The 27,072-nt window shown below is 47.8% G+C and overlaps 1 protein-coding gene across 2 annotated transcripts in view; it reads left to right on the forward strand.

Annotated features, from left to right (window-relative positions):
- The window catches only part of ENDOD1 (endonuclease domain containing 1), a 34,733-nt gene continuing 17,690 nt past the window's right edge, over positions 10,030-27,072 (forward strand). The window contains exon 1 of one of the 2 annotated variants that reach the window (XM_018059862.1): positions 10,030-10,405. In XM_018059862.1, coding sequence (XP_017915351.1) covers positions 10,106-10,405 — 300 coding nt within the window. In that variant the 5' untranslated portion in view covers positions 10,030-10,105. The remainder of the gene's footprint in view (positions 10,406-27,072) is intronic. The other variant, XM_018059863.1, reaches the window with a different exon arrangement.

Genomic DNA, 27,072 nt, shown 5'->3' on the forward strand with positions numbered 1-27,072 from the left:
TTTTCCTGGAAATTAAAAAAGTCTTTCATAATACAAAGGCAATATACATATTTGTTATCGTTAAATAAAACAGTACAGGTGAAAAATACATGGATTATTCAAAATGATGAAAATTTAAAATGTGGAAGTTTAAACCAGAATGTTCTGCTTTCTCCCATTTACAGTTGAATACATTTTAAAAGGGAACATGTACTCAGCAAGAAACGAAAATCCAGGGAAGCTCCTTGTGATCCCCTGTCTAAATATATAAAATTCACTCATGTCTGTGTGTCTCTCATCTGAATAAACTCCTTTTGTAGCCCATAAATGGAACTGAATTAAGGTTCTCTAAGCAATTTAGGGGACTTCCCTGGTGGCTCAGTGATGAAGGATCTGCCTGCCAATGCAGGATGTGGGTTCAGTCCCCGGGTTGGGAAGATCCCCTGGCAACCTGCTCCAATGACCATTCTTACCTGGGGAATTTCGAGACCAGAGAAACCTGTCAGGTTATAGTCTATGGGGTCACAAAAGAGTTGGACATGGCTTAGCGACTAAACAACAAAAGCAACTTAGGAGACTGGTTGCTGATAGAACCAGTCTCCAAGGTTCATTACAGCATCACTGGAAAATTGATGATTTTTTAAAAAAATGTATAGTGAATCTTCTCTTTGATATAGTGTAGTCTGTGATTGGAAAGCAAGACTTTCATTAGCCTCCTGGGGAAGTGTAGCCCAATAGTCACTGTCCTCCTAAGAAGAGTGATTGGTTAATCTAGGGCGTTGGATTTGCTCCCTGGTGTATGCAGGCTCGGAGTGAGAACTGGATTTCTGAGCTTCATCATCACAGATCCTATTTGTCTGCTATGTCCAGAGCAGCACGGTCTCTCATAAATGAGTAGGAGAAGAATATACATTTAAAGAGGCATCAAATTTTTAACCTGCCCAAAGTACCCACATCTCAGTGAGTCTCAGTTATATCACCTTTCTGATCTTGGCTAAGATAAAGGGAAGGCCTCCTCCAACTCCAAGCCCCCAGCAGCTTCTCTCTTTTCTTGGAAATGGGTCAGTCATGTTACTATTTACCATTGCTATTTGGACATTTGTTTAAAAATGAGCTTAATGTTGGCACTGATGAGGTCAGAAGAGCTATATATGTATATTATCTCTATATCATCTAGTAAATACTAATTTAGTACTGTCTCAGTTCAGTTCAGTTCAGTTCAGTTCGGTTGCTCAGTCATGTCTGACTCTTTCGACCCCATGAATCACAGCACGCCAGGCCTCCCTGTCCATCACCAACTCCCGGAGTTCACTCAGACTCACGTCCATCGAGTTGGTGATGCCCTCCAGCCATCTCATCCTCTGTCGTCCCCTTCTCCTCCTGCCCCCAGTCCCTCCCAGCATCAGAGTCTTTTCCAATGAGTCAACTCTTCGCATGAAGTGGCCAAAGTACTGGAGTTTCAGCTTCAACATCAGTCCTTCCAATGAACACCCAAGAGTGATCTCCTTTAGGATGGACTGGTTGGATCTCCTTGCAGTCCAAGGGACTCTCAAGAGTCTTCTCCAACACCACAGTTCAAAAGCATCAATTCTTTGGCACTCAGCTTTCTTCACAGTCCAACTCTCACATCCATACATGACCACTGGAAAAACCATAGCCTTAACTAGATGGACCTTTGTTGGCAAAGTAATGTCTCTGCTTTTCAACATGCTATCTGGTTGGTCATAACTTTCCTTCCAAGGAGTAAGCGTCTTAATTTCATGACTGCAATCACCATCTGCAGTGATTTTGGAGCCCCCCAAAAATAAAGTCTGACACTGTTTCCACTGTTTCCCAATCTATTTGCCATGAAGTGTTGGGACCAGATGCCATGATCTTCGTTTTCTGAATGTTGAGCTTTAAGTTAACTTTTTCACTCTCCTCTTTCACTTTCATCAAGATGCGTTTTAGTTCCTCTTCACTTTCTGCCATAAGGGTGATATCTGAGGTTATTGGTATTTCTCCTGGAAATCTTGATTCCAGCTTGTGTTTCATCCAGCCCAGCATTTCACATGATGTACTCTGCATATACGTTAAATAAGGAGGGTGACAGTATACAGCCTTGAAGTACTCCTTTCCTGATTTGGAACCAATCTGTTGTTCCATGTCCAGTTCTAACTGTTGCTTCTTGACCTGCATACCGATTTCTCAAGAGGCAGGTCAGGTGGTCTGGTATTCCCAACTCTTTCAGAATTTTCCACAGTTCATTGTGATCCACACAGTTAAAGGCTTTGGCATCGTCAATAAAGCAGAAGTAGATATTTTTCAGAAACTCTCTTGCTTTTTCAATGATCCAGCGGATGTTGGCAATTTGATCTTTGGTTCCTCTACCTTTTCTAAATCCAGTTTGAACATCTGGAAGTTCATGGTTCACGTATTGCTGAAGCCTGGCTTGGAGAATTTTGAGCATTACTTTGCTGGTGTGTGAGATGAGTGCAATTGTGTGGTAGTTTCTTTTTTATTGACTATGCCAAAGCCTTTGACTGTGTGGATCACAATCAACTGTGGAAAATTCTGAAAGAGATGGGAATACTAGACCACCTGACCTGGCTCTTGAGAAATCTGTATGCAGGTCAGGAAGCAACAGTTAGAACTGGACATGGAACAACAGACTGGTTCCAAATAGGAAAAGGAGTATGTCAAGGCTATATAATGTCACCCTGCTTATTTAACTTATATGCAGAGTACATAATGAGAAACACTGGGCTGAAAGAAGCACAAGCTGAAATCAAGATTGCCGGAAGAAATATCAATAACCTCAGATATGCAGATGACACCACCCTTATGGCAGAAAGTGAAGAGGAACTAAAAAGCCTCTTGATGAAAGTGAAAGAGGAGAGCGAAAAAGTTGGCCTAAAGCTCAAAATTCACAAAACGAAGATCACGGCATCCAGTCCCATCACTTCATGGGAAATAGATGGGGAAACAGTGGAAACAGTGTCAGGCTTTATTTTTTTGGGCTCCAGAATCACTGCAGATGGTGACTGCAGCCATGAAATTAAAAGACACTTACTCCTTGGAAGAAAAGTTATGACCAACCTAGATAGTATATTCAAAAGCAGAGACATTGCTGACTAAGGTCCGTCTAGTCAAGGCCATGGTTTTTCCTGTAGTCCTGTATGGATGTGAGAGTTGGACTGTGAAGAAGGCTGAGCACCAAAGAATTGATGCTTTTGAACTGTGGTGTTGGAGAAGACTCTTGAGAGTCCCTTGGACTGCAAGGAGATCCAACCAGTCCATTCTGAAGGAGATCAGCCCTGGGTGTTCTTTGGAAGGAATGCTGCTAAGGCTGAAACTCCAGTACTTTGGCTACCTCATGAGAAGAGTTGACTTATTGGAAAAAACTCTGATGCTGGGAGGGATTGGGGGCAGGAGGAGAAGGGGACAACAGAGGATGAGATGGCTATATGGCATCATGGACTCGATGCACGTGGGTCTGAGTGAACTCCGGGAATTGGTGATGGACAGGGAGGCCTGGCGTGCTGCGATTCATGGGGTCGCAAAGAGTCGGACACTACTGAACAACTGAACTGAACTGAACTGAACTTGAGCATTCTTTGACATTGCTTTTCTTGGGGATTGGAATGAAAACTGACCTTTTCCAGTCCTATGGCCACTGCTAAGTTTTCTAAATTTGCTGGCATATTAAGTGCAGCACTTTCACAGCATCACCTTTTAGGATTGACGTAGCTCAACTGGAATTCCATCACCTCCACTCAGTTCAGTTCAGTCGCTCAGTCGTGTCCGACTCTTTGCGACCCCATGAATCGCAGCACGCCAGGCCTCCCTGTCCATCACCAATTCCCGGAGTTCACTCAGACCCACGTGCATCGAGTCCATGATGCCATCCAGCCATCTCATCCTCGGTCGTCCCCTTCTCCTCCTGCCCCCAATCCCTCCCAGCATCAGATTCTTTTCCAATGAACTTTGCTCATAGTGAAGCTTCCTAAGGCCCTCTTGACTTTGCACTCCAAGATATCTGGCTCTAGGTGAGTGATCACACTATCGTGATTATTTTGGTCCTGATGATCTTTTTTGTATATTTCCTCTGTGTATTTTTCCCATGTCTTCTTAATATCTTCCATACTGTCTCTGCTATACGTCTATCAATGGTCTATACCATTTCTGTCCTTTATTATGCTCATCTTTGCTTGAAATATTCCCTTGGTATCTCTAATTTTCTATTCTAGTATCCAAAAGATGGCTAAGCAATCTGAGATCTATGGACCATGCGTCTTTTTTTACTGCAGGCTCATGGGTTGAGAGCATGCATGTGAACACACGGTTTCTTCCATAAACTTGTCTAGTGTTATTTCTAGACCTCATCCAAAGTTTAGCTTTGCTAGAAAGAAGACCGTTCTGCCCACAGTTTCAGGAGAGCATGACTCAGCCTCTGACTGGCTTGGGTGTTAACCACTTTTGACTCTGAGTCCTTCTGACTCCCAACTTGAGGGTTGAGCAGGGAATGCTTTCTTAGGTTTAGTGATTATTAGGAAAATAACTCATGCATTCTCACCCAAATTGGAGCTACTCCTCAGCCCCCTCACCTCTGTTTGCAATCCAAGTAAGATTAATTTTCTTATTACTTGTCAATTTCATACATGTGTTAGACAATCAGCAGAGACAAGAGTTGAAGAAGCAGCTTCAGGGAACCAGAAATTTAGTTACTATTCTAATTTATGAGCCACGGCATCAACACATCTCATCAAGTAAGATTTTACACCGTTGCTACTGTCTTTACGGAGGTGCTTCTCCCAGGTTAGCTTCAGTAATCCTTCTCTGCCCTCCTGGCACACAGGTCCCTGAAAGGGCAACTCTCACACTGTATTGTAATTGCTTGTGTGTCTGTCTGTCTGTCTTCCCTACCTACTTTGAGTTCTGTGGTGCAAAGATCTGTGTCAGTCTTGCCCTGGACTAGAGCTGACCCAGCGTGAAGTCTACATTACAGAACTCATTAGTGGCATAAAGGTCCCCAGCGCTGCCTTCCCTGTCTAAAGCAGAGCATCACTTACCCTCTACCTTCTGCTCTGATTACCCATGGAGCCCTGTGTGGTGCTGGTGTGAGAGCAGGGACCAAGGTTAACTTTGTTCCTCCATGAATTCTCGGCATCAAGCCAGTTCTCAAGGCAGATTTTTTAAAAATTAATTATTTTACTTGGAAGATAATTACTTTACAGTATTGTGATGGCTTTTGCCATACATCAGTATGAACTAGCCATAGGTAGACATGTGTCCCCTCCTCCTGAGCTCTCCTCCCAGCTCCCTCCCTGCCCTGCCCCTCCGGGTTGTCACAGAGCACCAGCTTTGCGCGCCCCAGGTCATAGATCATATTCACACTGCTCATCTATTTTACATATGGCAGTATATACGTTTCAATGCTATTCTCTCAAATCATCCCACCCTCTCCTTCTCCCACTGAGTCCAGAAGCCTGTGTCTTCTTTACATCTTTGTTTCCTTTGCTGCCTTGCCCTTAGGATAGTCAGCACCATCTTTCTAGATTCCATTTGTATGTGTTAATATATGGTGTTTGTCTTTCTTTTTCTGACTTACTTCATTCCGTACAATAGGCTCTAATAGGTTCATCCACCTCGTTAGAACTGACTCAAATACATTCCTTTTTACAGGAGTAATATTCCATCGTGTGTATGTACTACAACTTCCTTATCCATTCATCTTCATGGCAGATATTTCAAAAACAGTTTGAAAATGAATGAATGAATTAGAGCCACGAGACTTCAAATGGAATTTCATGGAGGGATTTTTCCTCTTTCATTTACTCACTTATTGTATTGAATACCTACTGTATAGCAGGCACTGTATTTACGTCTGAGTGGGGAGGTAGCAATTGGATATGGTGGAAAAACTAGGTTGAAGAAGCACAATCAGGGAATTTCCTGGTGGTCCAGTGGTTAGGATTCTGAGCTTCCACTGCAGGGTTCAGTTCCTGGTTGGGAACTAAGATTCTGCAAGCTGTGTGGTGTGGCCAAAAAAAGAAAAGGCACAATCAGAAAGGGCCTGTAACTGGGCATAGTGCAGGAGGAGGGCAAGGGGTGAGCACATGCTTGTTAGAAAGATGGATGACTTGAGGAAGTAATGTTTAGCTGGAGTGTGTTTTAAAAGAAGCTAAATGAAAGAGATGAAGGGATGGGAATACAAGGTGAGAATTCCAAGCCAAGGGAAGTATTTTATGATGCAAAGCCTCAGGGAAAAGAGAGAGGAACTCTGCTGTAGAAACTGCAAGAAGCTGAATAGTACTGCTCAGAGCACAGAGGGCCAGGTGGCACCTGTCAGAGGTGAGACCCAAGGGGGGCAGATCTCAGTGGTCTCAGTTGTCAGGTAGGGAGTCAGGCTTTACCCCAAGGCAGATGGAGAGTGATTGATGGGCTGTGAGAGTGGGATAACATCATCAGGTTTATTTTTAGGAAGCCACTCCAGCTGCAGAATGAATTGGAGGAGGTGAAGAGATTAAAGACTGGGTATGAGAGGTGAGGTGGTAGGGGCTGCAAAGTTGGAGAAGGGTCTAGTGCGGCTTATGTTTTCAGACAACCTGGAACAGAATCAACCGAATCACTGAAGTCCAAGTAGCAGGTCATTTTATTCCACATCAACCATTACTCTTCCTCTTTGGGCCTTTCTGGAGGATATTGACAGGGCTTCCCTGGTGACTCACATGGTAAAGAACCTGCCTGCAATGCAGGAGACCCAGGTTCAATCCCTGGGTTGGGGAGATCCCCTGGAGAAGGGCATGGCAACCCACTCCAGTATTCTTGCCTGGAGAATTCCACGGACTAAAGAACCCGGAGGGCTACAGTCCATGGAGCTGTAAAAAGTCGGACATGACTGAGCAACTAACACGCATTGACAGATGCTGGATTGGCACGGGTGTGAGTGTTGAGCTCTAAGACGATCCACTGTGAAACCTCACCCCAGTGAGAAGAGTCAGTGGCAAAGAAAAGGGGCCTCCAGTGGAGAGAATGAATTATCACTCATAAAGATGCTGTGAAAGACAGTCTTCCCTCGGAATGTGCTGTCAGCAAAAACTTTGATTAGACCAAGTTACTCCCACGATGTAGTATGTTCCAGAATCTTGGCATGTGGACATTTGTAATTTGCAAAATTAAATTCAATATCATAGTATACTTTATCTTTGGAAAGCAGGCAAACAAAAAGAAGCTCTCTTATTTATACTATAAAACTAAAAGATACTAAAGTAGACAGAATTACCCCAGCTGTGGGATATGCAAATATTCTGTGTATTATGTGTGTTGGTTCCTGACCGGGGCCTGGAGGAAAACTAGATTCTGCTATAGGGTGGGGAGGAGTAGTGGAAGAGATAGTTATGCTTGCAGGGGTGAGGGGAAGGATCAAAAAGTTTGAGAAACAGTGAATTAAGGTCATATAAATGCCTTAGTCATAAAACTGAGAATTTATTTTTATACTCTGCATTTATTCAAATACAACAAAATTGCATATTACATCTATTATTCCAGACTCTGGTAGCCAGTGAGACCCAGAGACTAAGAAGGGACAAGCCTGTCCCCAGGAGTACCTGACTAGTAGAGAAGACAGACATGGGAACGATTAATACCCTAACATCTGGGGTCCCCAACCTCTGGGATCTAATCCCTGATGATCAGAGGTGGAGGTGATGTAATGAGAATAGAATCCGCCTGCCAATGCAGGAGATGTAAGAGATGCGGGCTTGATCCCTGGGTCAGGAAGATCCCATGGAGAGGGCAAGGCAACCCACTCCAGTATTCTTGCCTGGAGAATCCCATGGACAGAGGGGCCTAATGGACTACAGTCCATAGGGTCACAAAGAGTCACACGTGACTGAAGTGACTTCGGAGGCATGCATGATTGCACAATAAAAGTAATGCACTTGAATCATCCTGAAACTAATGCCCCAACCCCATGGAAAAATTGTCTTCCACGAAACTGGTCCCTGGTGCCAAAAGGTTAGGGACAGCTGGTCTAATGTGATAAGTAGCATAGTGAGCAGGTACAGAGAACCCAGAGAGGAGAGGGACTGATTCCTAGTTGTTTAATTGTGTTTAGAGTTGACAACACGAATCGCCACTGGGGAACATGTATAATCCTGTATACTAATATAAATATTAAAAAATCCCATGAAGCCTATTATCCTCACAGCCTCCCACAGAGGGCATGGTAGAGGTGTACAAGGCAGGGACAACCTAGCTGAGGGACAAGCCCCATTTGACCAGCATCATCAACTCCATATCAAAGGGGATTTCGAGTCTAGCCATTTCTGTGACATCACATTATAGGTGTTTGTCTTTTTTTTTTTTTTTTTTTAAGTAAGAAGCAAGTTTAGGTTTCATTTCAGGGACCAAACCTAGTTAACATTTTGAGATATTGAAGCCCATAGGAATTTGTTAAGAACAGCGGCTTAAGATGCTTCAAAATGTGTTCTGACAATCTGTCTCCTATTTCACAGGCTCACTTTACCAATGTGCCAAGGAAAGGCCAGGCTTAGGAAGCAAACAGGCCTGGATCAAACCTGTCTCCACACTCACAGTCATCATAGGCAAGCATTAGAACACTCTGGTCCAGTTCCCCGTGTGTCACACTTAAGAACTAAAATTAAACAGTAAGATGTGACTGAAGGTGCCTTAGTAGGCATTCTGACTGTCTCTAGAACCACCCCAGTCCCAGCTACCATCTCTCATCTGTGTGCTTAGTCACTCAGTCATGTCCGGCTCTTTGTGACCCCATGGACTGCAGCACGCCAGGCTCTGCTGTCCATGGGGATTCTCCAGCCAAGGATACTGCTCGCCCTCCTCCAGGGGATCTTCCTGACCCAAAGCTCGAACCCAGGTTTCCTGCATTGGAAGCCCATTCTTTACCATCTGAGCCACAGGGAAGTCCCAGCTTTTATTTTTCTCAGTATGAGTCCTGTCGGAAAACGGTTGACAGCCTCCAGCCTATGACACTCTGAATGCTATGTCCCCTGCCTCCTTTAACCCTATTTCTCATAATCTAGTTCACTGTTCTCTACCCACACCCATCCTCCTTAAATAACTCCAACATATCCTTTCTGCTGGGAGACTCCCTTAGCACATGGTACTTTCATCTTTGCCTAGCTCCTAACATCCTCTTGATCTCACTTCAGACAACACTCTTCAGGCAAACACACCCTCACTCCCGGAGGGGCAGTTTCTCACAGCTCCACGCTCCGTGTTTCATTATTCCTTTAATAGACTGCTTCTTTGATTAACGACAAGCTTTCCCACTAGCTTTCGTCATCCGGACCGCAGGGATCCTATTCGTGTTTACCATTGTACGCTGTCACCGAACCCAGCTTGGCACAGAGACACTCAAAAGAGAATAATGAACCAACCGACCTACCAACCAGTGAAATCAGCCGGTCTTGTTCCTTTCTTGGTTTTGGTTTTGATTCCAAGTAAACCACAGAGCTGAACTGTCTACCTAGGTTAGGAATTTCCTACAACAGGATTTCTTAACTTGGGTGTCCCCGCTTCTGACCTGCTAAAACTTCATCTCTGAGTTATGTCCATGTGCGGGCGGATGGGAAGACTTCCACTGGGAAGGCGAGGGACTGATTTGAGTCGGATTTCTCCGCCCATCCGCTCCAAAGACCCACAGTTGCTGTGGGCATCTCACGCCGCCTTTGGGCATCCTTGAGGATCCCTGGGGCGCGCTGTCTCCGGAGGCTTCTAGACTCGCGCCCCGGGGACGGTCCCCGCACCCCCGGCTGAAGCCGCCCTGGCTCAGCCCTTTCCGCCGGGGCAGCACGCGTCCCGGAGCCTGTGAACTCGGACGGCAGAGTCCAGGCGGTGCCAGGTGCGGACCCTCCGGGGTGGCGGGGGGACGCGGCTAGCATCCCCGAACCCGCGCGCCCAGCCAGAGGCTGGCGGGCGCCGGCGTCTTCCGAGAGGCGGGCGCGAGGGGGGCGCGGCTTCGGGACGCGGGCCCGCCCCCGCCGCCGGGGCCGCCCACCCCGGCCGGCCCAGCGCGCCCCACCCGCGCCGCGCCCGGCTTCCGACTTCCCGGCTGCGAAGCTGTGCGGCCTCGCGCTCCGCCCGCCCGGCCCGCAGACGCGCCATGGGCCCCGAGCGCTGCCTGGCGCTGGGCGGCCTCCTCGCCCTGGCCGGGCTGCTGGAAGGCCGGCTGGTGCGCCGGGAGGAGGCCGGCTTCGGCGAGTGCGACCGCTTCTTCTACGCCGGGACCCCGCCCGCGGGGCCGGCGGCCGCTGCCCACGTGAGGATCTGTCAGCGTTCCGAGGGCGCCGAGCGCTTCGCCACCCTGTACAGCACCCAGCACCGCATCCCTGTGTACTCGGCGTTCCGCGCCGCGCGCCCGGCGCCCCTGGGCGCGGAGCCGCGCTGGCTGGTGGAGCCGCAGGTAAGCCAGGCGCTTCCCGAGCCGGGTCGCCGGACTGGCTTCGCAGGGCGCTTGGCAGCTCCCGCGAGCGGTCGGGAGGGGAACGGCGACCCCGGGCTTCGATGGGACCCGCGTTTCCGACCTTCCCCGCCGCGCCCCCGGAATTACACCCTGCCTAGTCCCCTGTCGACACCGCGGGCTGGAGCTCGGCCATCTGCGAGCCTGATATGAAGCTACAAGGGTCCGAGGTTCCCAGTAGGCGGTGGTTCTACAGCGTAGACATCTGCAGTGTCTCATTCATTTCCTGAACTGTGAGGAGCGTGAGACGGTGACCCAGGAGATCAGTCGGATCTGCAGGACGCGGGGGCTGGGAGCTCACAAGTTGTTGCCACTATTCTGCGGGATGGGTGGGTAGATGAAGGCTCAGAGAGGCCGCCAAACTGGCGGAAAGATGGGGTCGGTCTTCCTTCTAGGGAAAAGCTTTTCTTCTGCAGAAGCCACCTGAGCCGGAAAAGCCTTCCCTTTGCACAAGACATCAGGTAAATCCCATCTGAAGTTGTGTTGGCTTGTGCCATGCGCGCAGTCGTGTCCGACTCTGCGACCCCATGGACGGTAGCCCGCCAGGCTCCTGTCCATGGAATTTTCCCAGGCAAGAATACTGGAGTGGGCTGTCATTTCCTTCGCTAGGGGATCTTCCCGACCCAGGGATGGAACCCGCGTCACCTGTGCCGCCTGCAGTGCAGGCGTATTCTTCACCTGCTGAGCTTAGGACAGTGAAATAAAGATACAGATGTTTTAGAAATGGGATGGGAGAGTTACAAGTAGTAGGCATCCATTGACTGCCTCCAGCTAATGGGAGGGACAAACCAGTTTTTCTTGACTCTTTATTTATATCTATTGATATATTATCGGATTCCCTGGTGGCTCAGACAGTAAAGCGTCTGCCCACAATGCGGGAGACCGGGATTCGATCCCTGGGTTGGGAAGATCCCCTGGAGAAGAAAATGGCAGCCCGCTCCAGTACTCTTGGCCTAGAAAATTCCATGGATGGAGGAGCCTGGTGGGCTAAAGTCCAATGGTTGCCTACTGCCTCCAGCTAATGGGAGGGACAAACCAGTTTTTCTTGACTCTTTATTTATCTCTATTGATATATTATCAGACCGCTTGAAAAATCAGGTGGTCTCTCAGGGGGTTTGTTTGAGTTCTGTCTGGTGAGAGTGACCAAACATTCCGAGAGGTCCCCAGAGGTCCTGCTGAACCTGCCTTAACACATTCTGCCCTAATCAGCTCAGCCAGCCTCTGTCTAGAAGTCTGGGTCAGGCTCCCCTTCCCAACAACCAAGGGTACTTCATCCATGGGGGGAGGGGGTAGCTGAATACGCAGCCCACCCATTTTTTTTTTCTTTTAAAGAATTGGCTGACCTTGATCTTTTTTTTTTTCTTCAATGTTTTCATTGAAGTATAGTTGATTTACATCAGCCTGCCCCTTCTTGATGGCCACAGCTGCCCAGGACCACACCATGAGCAGGGGACTGGCTTTCTGTTGTTTTATTCAGAGTCCTGGGTTGTAATTTCTATCATCTCACTCAGCTATTTCTAGCTCTAAGACCTTGACCAGATCTCAGGCTATCTGCACCTCTGTCCTCTTTACCTTCTCCACATCCAGCTGATGAGCTCAGGCTTGTGAAAAAGCCTTGGTAAATTAGATACTCTAAGATACTCTAAGGCATACACTGGGGCTTCCCTGATGGCTCAGATGGTAAAGAATCTGCCTGCAAGGCAGGAGACCTGGGTTCAGTCCCTGGGTAGGGAAGATCCCCTGGAGAAGGGAATAGCTACCCATTGCAGTATTCTTGCCTGGAGAATTCCATGCACAGAGGAGCCTGGCAGGCTCCAGTCCATGGGTCACAAAGAATCAGACACGACTGAGCGACTAACACTTTCACCCTTCAAGGCATGCCTTAATCCAAAGTTAGTTTGCCCCCATCTTCACCCCTAGAGCTCTCTGAGGATCCCCCAGCTCCCCATTATGCTTGTGATGGCAGGCCTGTGAAGCAAATAGATGACCTGGTCCTGTCTCCCTGAGGATCTCGTGGACGGCCTGGGGAGCCAGAACATACATGCGAGGAAGGTACCAGGATGCATGCTGAGCAAAGTTCAGTTAAACCCAGAACTCTCACATTTAGTAGTCACCCACTGTGTGCCAGGGGAACAGAGTGAGACTCCAAGATTCAAAGGCTTCCTGGGTGGGAGAGGTGGCTTTGCTTCTCATTAGAGCCTCAGTTTAAGCCTCAGTTCTCCCACTGGCTCACTGTAAACTCGGGCAGGTTGACTTGAAGGTAATAACAGGGTGATTCTGAGAATTAAATGAATTACTCTATACAGGGTTCTCTGAGAAGTGCCTGATACATCAGCCCTAGCTGTTATTATAACATAAGCCAAACACCCTCTGTTTAAAAAGGTAAGCAAAGTCTTGTTAGATTTAATCTGTCTTGGAGATGAGAGGAGAGAGCCTTTGGGTCAGGGTGACATTTGCGCTGTGCCCAGAAGGATATTCAGAAGGGAGACAGGGATGAGGCCATTCCCAGCAGAGGGAATATGCTTAGTGGGAAGCTTGTGGCTGATTCAGGGATTTGTGTGAAGGGAGTGGTCGGAGCAGCTGAACCAGTACCAGGGGGCAGATGACGGTCAACCTGTGCTCAGGCTGAAGGGGAGTGGTAGAAGGGAGGGGCTGGGAATGGAGTGGTCAAGGAAGTTTGAGGGGTGGGGGGCATTTAGGTGCTTAATAAAGAAGCCCAAAGGAGTATGACTCATTCAGGAGAGAAGAAATGGACAGGATTTTCAGGGAGGCGGTGGAGACACTGGGCCCTGGGAAGTGAGGAATAGATCTGGGGGATGAAATAGGATGGGGAAGGAAGAAGGAGCCGGTGGGGTGGGAGGTGGTTGTTGTTTTTTAGTCATGAAGTTGTGTCCGACTCTTAGCAGCTCCATGAACTGGAGCCCATTGGGGTCCTCTGTCCTTGGGATTTCCCAGGCAAGAATATTGGAGTGGGTTGCCATTCTCTTCTCCAGGGGAATCTGCCCGACCGAGGGATCGAACCTGCATCTCCTGCATTGGCAGGCAGATTCTTTACCTGCCGAGCCATCAGGGAAGCCCAGGGTTGGGGAGGAGGCAGCTTGAGAGGTAGGAGGTGCAGCAGTTCAGAAAAGCCCAGGAGGCCAGGGTCCCCTCCTGGGGAGGTAGGAGTGGTCTGGTGGTAGAGCCCAGCCAGAAGGATGCTTTCATCTGCAAGGCGGGCTTGCACTGCCCGTCCCTTCCCACCCTGGTGTCTGGCCAAGTCAGCCAGGAGCCAGTGGGTATTAAGCGGAAGGCAAGAAAGTGAGAGGCGGGGAGAAGCTGCCAGATCACAAGGCTGGCGGGCCCTGGAGCTCACTGCAGCAATCCTGCCTCCCCGAGCCTGCCTCCCCGCCAGTGTGCCTGCTGCAGGAAGATGCTCAGGGTTCAACGTGGACTTTGGCCGCTTCCAAGCCCTCTGTAACGCTGAGTCACCTAGTGCCCGTGTCACTTTTTTGTGAGGTCAGCATTACCAAGAGGCCCAGGAGACAGAAGAGGAAGAGGCAGGGACCAAAGGAACTGGGTGTTCGCCTTCGGGTGAGTCAAGCAGGGCTGTTCTGACCCTGGGGCTCCCAGAGTTCAAGGCAGCAGTTCTCAAAGCTGTCCTGCAGTCTCCCTTTGGGAAAAGAAAAGAAAACCTCCTAAATCCAAGGTAATGGAAACTTAGTCACCTGTGTGCTTAGAACCTTTAGGGTGTGGGCTGCCCATTGCCTCTAGGACAAAGTTCACGCTGCAGAATGCACGTTACAAGGCCCCCATTCCCCAGGCTCCTGTCTGCAGCTCCAGCCTGTCTCCCACCCCTCCCCACTCCTGTGGACTGTTCTAGCATTATCCAACTGCCTGGAGGACCTCTCCTACACCATTCTGTTGGTCACGGTTGTTCCTTTGCTCACGCTCAGTCCTTTCACCCTGAACACCCATCCTACACTGTCCCCATCTCACCCTTCACTGCTTCCCCTACTCCATCCTTTAAGGCTGTTTGGTGTCCCCTCCTCCAGAAAGAACAGCCCACCTGAGTGAGGGCCACCTCCTGAGTTAGACCACCCTGCAGCATTCCCTCTAATTTCTCTATTTTTGTACTTACCACATTGTTTTATAAAGGGCTTCCTAGGTGGCTCGGGCTTCCCTTGTGGCTCAGCTGGTAAAGAATCACCTGCAATGCAGGAGACCTGGGTTCAATCTCTGGGTTTGGAAGATCCCCTGGAGAAGGGAAAGGCTACCCACTCCAGTATTCTGGCCTGGAGAATTCCATGGACTATACAGTCCATGGGGTCTCAAAGAGTAGGACATGACTGAGGGACATTCACTTTCCCTGGTGGCTCGGTGGGAAAGAATTCACCTGCTAATGTAGCAGACACAGGTTCGATCCCTGGGTTGGGAAGATCCCTTGGAGAAGGAAATGGCAACCCACTCAGTATTCTTGCCTAGAGAATCCCATGGACAGAGGAGCCCGAGGGGCTGCAGTCCTTAGGGTTGCAAAGAGTTGGACATGGCTGAGCATGCCTGCACGCGTGCGCGTGCACACACACACACACACACACACACACACACACATATTGCTTTATAACTACCTGCTTATGAGTTTGTCTCTCCAGTGAGCTTTTGAGAGCTGAGGGCTGCATTTTACTCATACTTGCATTTCTTATGCCTAGGACATTAGAAAGCACTCAGTAAGTTCTGGATAAAATCATGTGATGTTTGGAGGTTCAGTCAAGCAGCAGGAGGTGAGATATTCTGCTGAGCTTTCTTGGTGGAGAGCTGCCTGCTTTAGAAGCTTGCCTCCCAGCTGGCCAGCCGCCACTGTTCCAAGCATATTCCCTACACAGAGCTGGAACCTTCCTCTAAATCCACCCTACCAGTTCTAGCTCTGATGTTTGGAACTACCTCAAATGATTTAGCTCTCTTTAACATCATCTAACTGGAGAAAGGAAATGGCAACTCACTCCAGTATTCTTGCCTGGGATATCCCATGTACAGAGAGGAGCCTGGCGGATTACAGTCGATGGGGTCCCAATGACTGGGACAAGACTTAGTGACTAAACCACCACGACCAGGTGTCATATAACAGGGCCCGACATTTGAGGGGCCTTCTGAGGGACATAATGAGAACTTCAGAAGGAAGCAGAGAAGACAGAGGGGTGTTGCGGGTACTATGTGGAATGTGGTCACCTTTAAATTGAGAATGGGGAGGGGCAAGAAAGAGATGGGATAGCGTGTGTGCCTATTAGCAGGATGGAAATGATCTGAAGGGTTTGCAGTCAAAACTGAGGACTGGGTTCTGGTTTAGTACAGGGAGCCTTGACCTTTTAGCCGCTCAACTTATTTCCATTTAATGGAAGAATTTTTGGATAACGTACTAGTGATGTCTTTGCAAAGGATCTTGTCAATTTATAGTAGAAGCCAATGTATAAGATCCTGTCATTTTCTTTTTAAAACATTTTTTTTTGACATGCAACATGTGGGATCTTAGTTCCCTGACCAGGGATCGAACCCATACCCCTGCAGTGGGAGCCCAGAGTAACCACTGGACCAGCAGGGAAGTCCTGAAGTCCTTGTCATTTTACAAATGTGACTGTTGGAAGGAATTGGCTTTATAGTCTGCCTAAACTTATTTAGTCTTACAAAAATACTGTGAGGTAGATCTTATTCTCTTCATTGTAGATATGAGGCAACTGGCCCAGAGGGGCTCATTAATTGTTGTGCCCAAGGACACATAGCTTGGATTCGAACTCATGACTAGTTGCTCCTAGTCCGGAGCACTTTTGTTTTCCTGTGGAGATTTTTGGCCTCCCGTGGTTCCACTGCTTTAGTGGTCATAGGACTTTAACTCTCATCTTTCATGAAAGGTGGACATGTGGTTGCTCAGTTGTGTTCGACTCCTGCGACCCCGTGGACTGTAGCCCACCAGGCCCCTCTGTCCATGGGATTGTCCAGGCAAGAATACTGGAGTGGGTAGCCAAACCCTTCTCCAGGGGAACTTCCTGGCCCAGGGATCAAATCTGGGTCTCCTGCATTGTAGGCAGATTCTTTATTGTCTTGAGCTGCCAGTGCATCTTTCACATGGGAATCTTAATTTCTACCCCAATTCTCTTTCCCCACCATCACAGGACAAGTGGGAGCACGTATCTGGCCATGTGAATGTTGTTTAGGTGTCAGTGACTCCAGAGTAAAGAAGATATTTTGGTCAGTGGCAAAAGTATTTTCCTAAAGGACCCAGTGAAGTCATGGTTCAGATCTTAGTAAATGTACATGAACAGTCACAGCTAGAACCTCAGCTAAGTCTTTAATCTTTCATTTCCTTTTTGCTTATATCTTCTGAAGCTGTTAGATGCACTGTTTCATTTATTCTAACACCAGCCCTCTTTTTATTGTGTCAGAGAACAGATACAAAGAAGGTATCATACACTGACATCTCTGGGTAAGGGGCTCAGCAAACGGGACATTGCTGATTCTTTCTTCCTCATTACGAAACCTGACTTTGGATCCTTGCTCTACCATTTATAAGCTGTGTAATCAAATTCTTCCAGTCCTATTTTTCTGATCTGTCCATTAAAGATAATAACAATGTTGACTTCATAAAGTAGTTACGACAAGCAAGATAACACATATAAGCGTGTAGCATAGAACCTGTAATACGGTGAGGTCTTAATAGTAATGTGCACACTATTAAGGTCTTCCTCTAATGGGTGTTAGACATGCACGCACACATGAATGGAATGCTGGATTAGATAGGTAACTCCTGCAACCCTGCATGTCTGTCCTAAAACATCCACCTGTGTATCTTCTCAAATGCTTGGTATGTGTCCCACAGTCACAAAATAGGTGCTCAGAAGGTATACGGTGAGAGACAGTGAATGGAAGATAGATGGATGGGTGGATGGATATAGGTGATTGGAAAAATCAAAACAAAACAGAGTCCAGAGATGCCTCCACCCTCCCTGTCCTGAGCAACCAGAAGATGTATTGTCATAAAGCAGACAGTGAGCAATTGCATTCCAGGCTCCAGTGCCGAGCCCGAGGAGTGCCGGGCAGCGCCTGACTCACAGGGCTGGTTCTGCAGTCAGTTGCTCACAATTTCTTCTTAGCAGGTAGTAAAAACAGGAGTCACACATTCTCCCCTTTGCTGCCTTTTTCTCCTCGTCTGGCTTTTTCTTCATCTTTGAATCTAGTGCCTCCATCGGATTCGTGGTTGCTCTCAGGAGCAAGTTAGGGTACTTGCCCTGAACTGGCAGAACACTTGAGTGACTCTTTGTCCTGGAATTGTCCAGTGTGATGGATCTGTATACCATTCTTTCAGTCCAGAATTGAATTTGGGCAGTTTAGGGAAAGGAACTATCATTTATTAATCCCCTACTATGTGCAAGGATCTTCACAAATTAGCTCATTCATAGAACAACTCTAGGTCTTATGATCCATGGTTTGTGGTTTAGGAAACTGACATTCAGAAGCATTAAATAGCTTATCCAAGGTTAAATTTGCCAGCTGCTTATGCTGCCTCACTCCAAAGCTCTTAGCTCTCTTTTTGCTCTGTCATGCTGCTTTCCAATGACAATGTCAGTATTTTCTCTCCAGATTCTCAATGGACTGATGTGTTATTTTCATTTTACTGAATTAATCCAGTTCTTTGGATGTTGTCTGGCTGGGCTTCTAACACACTGTTCTGGAAATCTCAGTTACAATTCATGGTGATTGAATGGAGCTTGCCTTGAGAAATAAAGATTTTATTTGTTGGGTTTCAAATTCCTCTTCCTTTCAAACTGACAACTCTACAAGTGGAAATATGAGAAGATAAATACTCCCACTTGCCAGGAGTATTCATTGCCAGGGATCTGGTCTTGCTCCCAGAATTCCTGTTTGGTCAACAGTGTCTTTTCCTTCAACTGTGTATCATATCTTCTGAGTGGTCCCATAGCCTGTTGGTTCCACAGAACTTGACACATATGCAGCAGTAATTCATTGCCTACTGACATAGCGATTTGGCCATTGAAAGGCAGGAGACATAGGAAAGAAAGCAAGTCTTCGAGTGAACCCAAAATAGAAGCACCATTTAGTATTCCAGTCATGCTTTTATTGACCCAGTGCCTGACAGACATGTGGCTCATTCAAAGGAGGTCAAATGAAGGCATTTTATATTTTTAATCAAAATTGAAAAATGAGTACTTCTCCTTTTTCACAGTAAAAAGATGACTGAACTAGGGTATGAAGACATAAATTGCATGTTCCAGTTGACTTGCACCTTCATTTTAGGGGTGATTGAATTGACCAGGAGGCATGATGGAACAGGGACCATGTGAGGAGATGGCCACTATTTATGCATCTGAAAGGCTCGGCATCCACCACAGTCTCAGAATACGCAGGAAGCACAGAGAAAGGAAAACTGGGCTTATGAACCATAGAAAGATCTTTTCTCATTATTGAATATTTCTATTGTATCTGAAACCATGGAACCCGTGATGACATCAGATGCCTCCTTCACGGCCAGGTGGGACCGTTTGGGATGGTTGATGGCCTTGCTTCTGTGCGTCACCTGACAGACTTCATCCCTCTAAGCCCTACCATCTGTACCCTGAGGTTTAAGCTGCTACCATCTTCATCCAGGCCTCTGAAAAACAGCTGCCCAACTGGCTGACCCATCCCACCTGGGTCTCCTTTAGCCTTCCTCCACCAGAAAGTCAGAGAAAGTCTTTCATAACATTCATCCTGTCTCCAGCGACCTCACTGGAAACCCTTCAAGGGGTCCCCATTTCTCGTCAGATACAGTCCTTATCGGGGTCTCCAGAGTCCTGTGTGGTCGGCCTCCCAGTCCCCTCCCAGCCTTATCTGCTGTCACACGTTGCCAGGCCTTAACCTCTGTCCGCTTTGGCTTCTTGCTGTTTTGTTTTTGTTGTTGTTTTTAATTTCTGTGTTCTCTCACATCATAGAGTCTTTGTACCTACTGGACATTTTTGTCTTCCATGATGTTCCCAACTACGTCAGCTGCTAATGAGATGCTAGTCACTCAGTCATGTCCAATTCTTTGTGACCCCATGGACTGTAGCCTGCCAGGCTCCTCTGTCCTTGGGATACTCCAGGCAAGAATACTGGAGTGGGTTGCCATTTCCTTCTCCAGGGGAATCTTCCCACCCCAGGGATTGAACCCAGATCTCCTGCATTGCAAGCAGATTCGTTACCATCCGAGCCACCAGGGAAGCCGTCAGCTGCCAATAATACTCTCTAAAGGCACCAAACACACCTTTCTTTGCTAGTGTGGTACAAATGTATGTTTATTTGTATGACTGAGTGCCCCTGACTAGACTCCGAGTTCCATGCATGCAGGATACAGGCCTGTCACGCTCACCATCCTAACACAGGGGCTGGTAACCTTTTCTGTAAAGGGCCAGAGAGTAAATAGTTTAGACTTTGGGGCCATTTGGTCTCTGTTGCAACTATTCAACTTGGCTTTTCTAGCACAAATCAGCCACAGACAATGCATAAATGAGTAAGCGTGGCCATGTTCCAAGAAAAATTTATGAAACAGGTGGTGGGCTGGATTTGGTGCACAGACTGTGGCTGGCCAACTCCTGGTCTAGCACGATGCCAGCCCTGAGTATGTGCTTACTAGCCAATGTTGTTGAATACTGAGCACTCAGCAGGTACGGGTTGAGCCTTGGCAGTGAAATCTGAAAACTGTGCCGTCTTATTCCTCTTAGGGCATGGCAGCCCTAGATTGAGACCTACAGTCAATTTCCAGGAACTTTTTTAATGTGGTGCTGGTGGTGGTTCTTTATATTAGGCCTTTTTAGGACTGAGAGACTTCACTTTCACTTTTCACTTTCATGCACTGGAAAAAGGAAATGGCAACCCACTCCAGTGTTCTTGCCTGGAGAATCCCAGGGATGGTGGAGGCTGGTGGGCTGCCATCTGTGGGGTCACACAGAGTCAGACACAACTGAAGCAGCTTAACAGCAGCAGCGGAATGATAAAAGTAATCATGTGCTTATGGGTAAAAAAATAATTTCTGAGCATTTTGGAAGTATATAAAGAAAAAGATCCCTCTTCTAACAGATAGCCAGTCTTCATAGTCTGTGTGTATGGGTTGTGTGTATGAGTGTGTGTGTGTGTGTAACATTCCAGAAATTTCCATCACATACAGAGAGGCCTGTGCACTCTCACATCCTTTCTTCTGGTCAAGCATTAGCATCCTTTTGGATTCTGTGAAGCCACTTTTAGCCTCTCAAACAATCAGCACCCCCATGGAGTGGGAGAGAGAAGGGACTTTTGTTGAGCAAATTTGCACAGAAGCATAAACAGTTTGTCTCATGAAGCACTTTCATGTAATAAATATTTAGAAGGCCTGGGGACTTGAAATGCGAAGTCTATTTCATCGCCTTCTTTCACAGCTTTAAAGTCATGTATAACAGACAGATGGCCTGAAATAATGCCTTCTTTGCCCTGCTGAGTAGATGAAGTGTTATCCTCTACATTAAGAAGAGAGTAGGCCTGGGGCGATCCTGGGCTGCCTGAAGTCACAAGGCCAGTAAGGTGCAGAGCTGAAGGGATCTCGTTTCCAACCCGGTGTTCCGTCACTGCTGCCGAACAGTCTCACCTTTAGAGGAGCTTGAAGCAAAGCACATTCACAAAAGCCTGGAAAGAAAAGAAAGTGAAGTCATATCCGACTCTTTGTGACCCAATGGACTTTAGCCCACCAGGCTCCTCCATCCATGGAATTTTCTAGGCAAGAGTACTGGAGTGCACTGCCCTTTCCTTCTCCAGGGGATCTTCCCAACTCAGGGATCGAACCCCGGTCTCCCGCATTGTGGGCAGACGCTTCACTGTCTGAGCCACCAGGGAATCCCACAAAAGCCTGGAGGAGAGGTCAAAGAAAGGGAAATGATTTTGCCTACTGCTGTTGCTAAGTCACTTCAGTCGTGTCCGACTCTGTGCGACCCCATAGACGGCCTGGGGCAGACTTACTAGCCTCAGAGGCTGTTGGTGACACAATATGGAGAAGCAGATGCTGTCTTTTGTGCTAAAGACAAGAGGTCTTAAGCTTCAACAGGTTGAGGAGGATTGAGTGAGTGTTAGTGTTAGTTGCCCAGTCGTGCCTGACTCTTTGCGACCCCATGGACTGCAGCCCACCAGGCTCTTCTGTCCATGAGATTTTCCAGGCAAGGATACTGGAGTGGGTTGCCATTTCCTTCTCCATGAGGAGGATTGAGGTCGGATGCAAATAAATCATTTCCTGATATGAGACCTAGAGCCAGACATCCTGGAATGTGAAGTGAGCCTTAGGAAGCATCTCTATGAACAAAGCTAGTGGAGGTGATGGAATTCCAGTGGAGCTATTTCAAATCCTAAAAGATGATCCTGTGAAGGTGCTGCACTCAATATGCCAGCAAATTTGGAAAACTCAGCAGTGGCCACAGGACTGGAAAAGGTCAGTTTTCATTCCAATCCCAAAGAAAGGCAATACCAAAGAATGCTCAAACTACTGCACAATTGCATTCATCTCACATGCTTGCAAAGTAATGCTCAAAATTGTCCAAGCCAGGCTTCAGCAGTACGTGAACTTCCAGATGCTCAAGCTGGTTTTAGAAAAGGCAGAGGAACCAGAGATCAAATTGTCAACATCCGTTGGATCATCAAAAAAGCAAGGGTTCCAGAAAAACATCTGTTTCTGCTTTATTGACTATGCCAAAGCCTTTGACTGTGTGGATCAGAACAAACTATGGAAAATTCTTAAAGAGATGGGAATACCAGTCCATCTAACTTGCCTCCTGAGAAATCTGTATGCAGGTCAAGAAGCAACAGTTAGAACTAGACATGGAACAACAGACTGGTTCCAAATCAGGAAAGTAGTATGTCAAGGATGTATATTGTCACCTTGCTTATTTAATTTATATGTAGAGTACATCATGAGAAATGCTGGACTGGAGGAAACACAAGCTGAAATCAAGATTGCCAGGAGAAATATCGATAATCTCAAATATGCAGATGACACCAACTTCATGGCAGAAAGTGAAGAAGAACTAAAGAGCTTCTTGATGAAAGTGAAAGAGGAGAGTGAAAATGTTGGCTTAAAATTCAACATTCAGAAAACGACGATCATGGCATCTGGTCCCATCACTTCATGGCAAAAAGATGGGGAAACACTGGAAACAGTGAGAGATTTTATTTTGGGGGGTTCCCAAATCACTGCAGATGGTGACTGCAGCCATGAAATTAAAAGACTCTTGCTCCTTGGAAGAAAAGGCATGACCAACCTAGACAGCATATTAAAAAGCAGAGACATTACTTTACCAGCAAAGGTCCATTTAGTCAAGGCTATGGTTTTTCCTGTGGTCATGTATGGATGTGAGAGTTGGACTGTGAAGAAGGCTGAATGCCGAAGAATTGATGCGTTCGAACTGTGGTGTTGGAGAAGACTCTTGGGAGTCCCTTGGACTGCAAGGAGATCCAGCCAGTCCATCCTAAAGGAAATCTGTCCTGAATATTCATTGGAAGGACTGATGCTGAAGCTGAAAGTCCAATACTTTGGCCACCTGATGTGAAGAACTGACTCATTTGAAAAGACCCTGATGCTAGGAAAGATTGAGGGCGGGAGGAGAAGGGGCAACAGAGGATGAGATTGTTGGATGGCATCACTGACTCAATAGACATGAGTTTGAGTGAACTCTGGGAGTTGGTGATGGAGAAGGAAGCCTGGCATACTGCAGTCCATGGGGTACCAAAGAGTCGGACACGACTGAGTGACAGAACTGAACTGATGTGAGAGCAAAGGGCCCAAGGTCCCCCTCCCTCATGAACTTGAAGATAAAGATAGCACTTTGCCTGTTAGCTTTGGAGCAGAGCCATCTCATAGTTATAGTCTTGTGTGGAGACTGGCTGTGAGCCTTCCCCAGTTTTCAGATGAAGGTGACACATTATTGAGTTGACAGTGGGACCTTACAGGCTGCAATTCTGCACCGGGGAGCTCACTGACCCAGCTAATCGCTGCTCTTGCTTTTCTGCTCTCAATATTGGATGGCCTTCTGCTCCTCCATTCCTGTCCCAGGCCAGTCAGAGCCTGGGAGTTTCCTCTCACTCATTTATATAATAAATGTGGTCACAGCCAATCACGGATGAAAGATTATCTTCAGTTTATTTTCTGTGAATGAATTGGGGTGTATATGGACAATGGGGGAGACCAGGGTCGGGAAGATCCCCTGGAGAAGGAAATGACAACCCACTCCAGTACTCTTGCCTAGAAAATCCCATGGACAGAGAAACCTGGTAGGCTACAGTCCATGAGGTCACAAAGAATCAGACATGACTGAGTGAGTTCACTCTCACTTTCTTTCAGTGGCAGAAACAAGCTCACCCTGTTTATTATCTGTACCTTCATCTCTTCATTCCTGGGCAGCAGGGGGAGAATGTTAGCGTCTTGAAGGAAGAGTCCCCAGACATCAGGCTGCTGATTGATTACTCTAGTAGTGTCTTTATTATCGTTCGCATCACAACCATTTATTGAGTTTTGGGGTCTAAGCCCAGAAATAGGAGTCCATGACGTGGGCCTGGGACGAGACTTAGTCCCTGCCCTCAGGTGTCTTTTTACCTAGTGAAGAAGGTGGATCAGAGGCAAGAAATGCCCCACTGGAAGGGGCAAGGACTGGGCATATGGAGTCGTTCAGAAGATGGGTTTTGTAGTGAGATGATCTGGGCTGAGTCCCAGCTCTGTCCCAGTGTCACCAACTCAGTGGACATGAACTTGGGCAAAGTCCAGGAGATGGCAGGGACAGGGAGGCCTGGCGTGCTGCCGTCCAGGGGGTGGCAGAGAGTCAGACATGACTGAGCAACACAGCTTAACAATAACTGACTCTGTTAGTTACTGACTGGGTGACTGGATCTCAGAGAGCCTGGGTCCCCATCTGTGGCCCAGAGCTCATAAATCACCCCTATCCTATGGATGAGGGCCTCCCTGGTAGCTCACTCAGTCAAGATCTGCCTGCAGTGCAAGAGACCCGGGTTCGATCCCTGGGTGGGGAAGATCCCCTGGAGAAGGAAATGGCAACACACTCCAGTATTCTTACCTGGGGAATCTCATGGACAGAGGAGCCTGGCCAGTTATGAGGTCACAGAGTCAGACACGACTGAACAACTAAGACTCCCACCCTGTGGATGAGTTAGGAAGGTTCAGGATGACTCTGTGTTGTGTCTGCATACTCAGTACACATATGTTAAGCGTGCGGGATGAATAAGGAACCTTAACTTCCCAGACCATGCCTTCCTTGGAGACAACCAGGATGGGGGTTCCCATGTCCTTAGGTCTGACCCTGAGGTCAGACATTTCAGAAACACGTCTCTCCATGTTCCTGCTGAAATGCCCTTTCTCCCTCTGCCCTGCTTCATTGCCGCCTTGCCCGTGACTGGCCTCAGCTTTTCCTCTGGGTTCAGCTTCTTCTGCTCTGTCCTCTGTGTTCCTCTGCCCACTGATGCTCTCCTCTGTTGAAGAATTTAGTAGGAGTGCCTTCTCTCAGTCCCCCGGGTACCCCTCTTATCTGTTCCCAGACTTCTGCAACCAAGGCATGTCTCTTCCTTTGTGCCCAAGACTTAATCCAGGTATCTAGAAAGTTCCTGGTCTGCAAGGTCCCTGCCTTGATTCTCTAGGGTTCTCGTAAGAGTAGGACTCCCGAGGTTTCAGGCTTGTTGGTGCGTGAATCATAAACTTATCCAAGCTTATTTGGGGGAAGGGTAGGACTGTCATAAGAAATCACTGGTAAATTCACAGGCACGGGAACAGAGGTACACACAGACCTCAAAGGATCCAGAACCGGGAAACTTCTGGAAAGTCATTGGTCCCACAGAGCCTTCAGGATCTCTCTCCCACCCTCCTGTGTCTTTTCTCTCTTAACCACCTCTTCCATTTTCCCGTGGGTCAGCCTGGCCTTCCTGAAGGCCGTCTAGCAACCTCCCCACCCTGATGATGTTGGGCTCTGAGCTTCTTGGATTGAGAATCCAAGAAAGCCATCTGGTAGGCTGCCAGCCAGATTGGCTATCGTTTAGTTATGCCTGGTAAAGAGGTTGCTGGGAGAGGCCATGTGATGAGAAATAAGTATTAGGTTAAGTTAGACTTAAGAGTTGAGTGTGGCATGTTGGCTGACACGGTTGGCAGAGCTAGTGGTTGCCTGGGAGAGTGCCTACTTGAGGGACCCTCATTACTCAACACAGCCTGGCCTGTGTACCAACCATGCTCCAGAAGACCTTGAGGTGGGTGTGATTCCCCAGGACTGCATGAGTTGGGCTCTTGGGAAAGATCTTACTGAGGCTGTATCAGCCAGGGTCTGGGAAGGAAACAGACAGAACTTTCAAAGTAGTTTAAGTGCAAGAATTGAATGAAGAAACTGCAGAGAATTAAGGGAGTCAACAGGGTGGCTGGTGGCTCCCTGGTGGCTCAGATGGTAAAGAATCTGCCTGCCATTCAGGAGACCTGGGTTCAATCCCTGAGTCAGGAAGATCCCCTGGAGAAGGCAATGGCTACACACTCCAGTATCTGTGCCTGGGAAATCCCCTGGACAGATGAGCCTGGAAGGCTACAGTCTGTGGATCACAGAGTAAGACAGCCTGAGCAACTAAGCATGCATGCATGCACACAAGGAAGTCGTTAAGATACGATCAAGTACCCAGGGCCTGGTTATTGCAGGAAGCTTTCACCATCCCAGGCTTATGGGGTCTGCAGGGAGCCTGGTAAGCGCCGTGACTGCAGAGAAACTCAGCTAGAGTCAGAACTGCAACAGCCAGGTGCGGAGGTTGTTGTTGTTCAGTCACTCAGTCATGTCCAGCTCCTTGCATCCCCATGGACTGCAGCGAGCCAGGCTTCCCTGTCCTTTACTGTCTCCTGGAGTTTAGAGGGAGCAAGGGAATAAATCGTGTCTTCTCTCCTCCCATTGGCTGCTCCAGTCAGATGACAGAGGGCAGGAGAGCTCAGATGATGTGGTCCCTAGAAATCAGGTCCCTGGGACACAGAGCAGGGCATGGAAGAGAGTGGAGAATGGATCTCGGAGGCCAAAGAAGAGCACCCCACACAGGAGCTGTGAGGTTAGAGCCAGGCCTGCGCCCCCAGATAGGACATAGGTAGCAGAGAGGAGTGGTGAAGGCACCCCAGCCAGTGCTGACAGGGGCCGCAGCACAGAGGTAAGCAGGGCCGTGATTCTACCCCAACCACGTAACTGACTCAGCTGGGGGACGCTAGTGTACTTTTCTGGTTGATGTATGAGAAGATTTGGCAGGAGGCATTGGAGGGGGCGGGTGGTCATGACAATGCCAGTTTGTCATTTAACCTGCAAGTACAGGATGCTCTTGAAGATGTTAGAAAGAGTAGTGAGACATGATCCAAAAAGTACAAATAGCAAAAAGAGGCTTCTCACCTCACACGTGAGTAAGGCGCAAAATCCATGTGTACCCGGTTTCGTGATCAAAACATTAGCTGCTCTGATGAGTGGAGGATCCGAATGGCCCTGTAGTACTTATTCTCTTTCTCGGCTTTACCATCCCAGCTCTTGCAATTTGAGGATAACACCTCTCACAGAGTATTAATAGGGTGTGAAAAAATCAAGCCC

The sequence above is a fragment of the Capra hircus genome, chromosome 15 (assembly GCF_001704415.2).
Source record: "Capra hircus breed San Clemente chromosome 15, ASM170441v1, whole genome shotgun sequence".
NCBI classification, from domain to species: Eukaryota; Metazoa; Chordata; class Mammalia; order Artiodactyla; family Bovidae; genus Capra; species Capra hircus.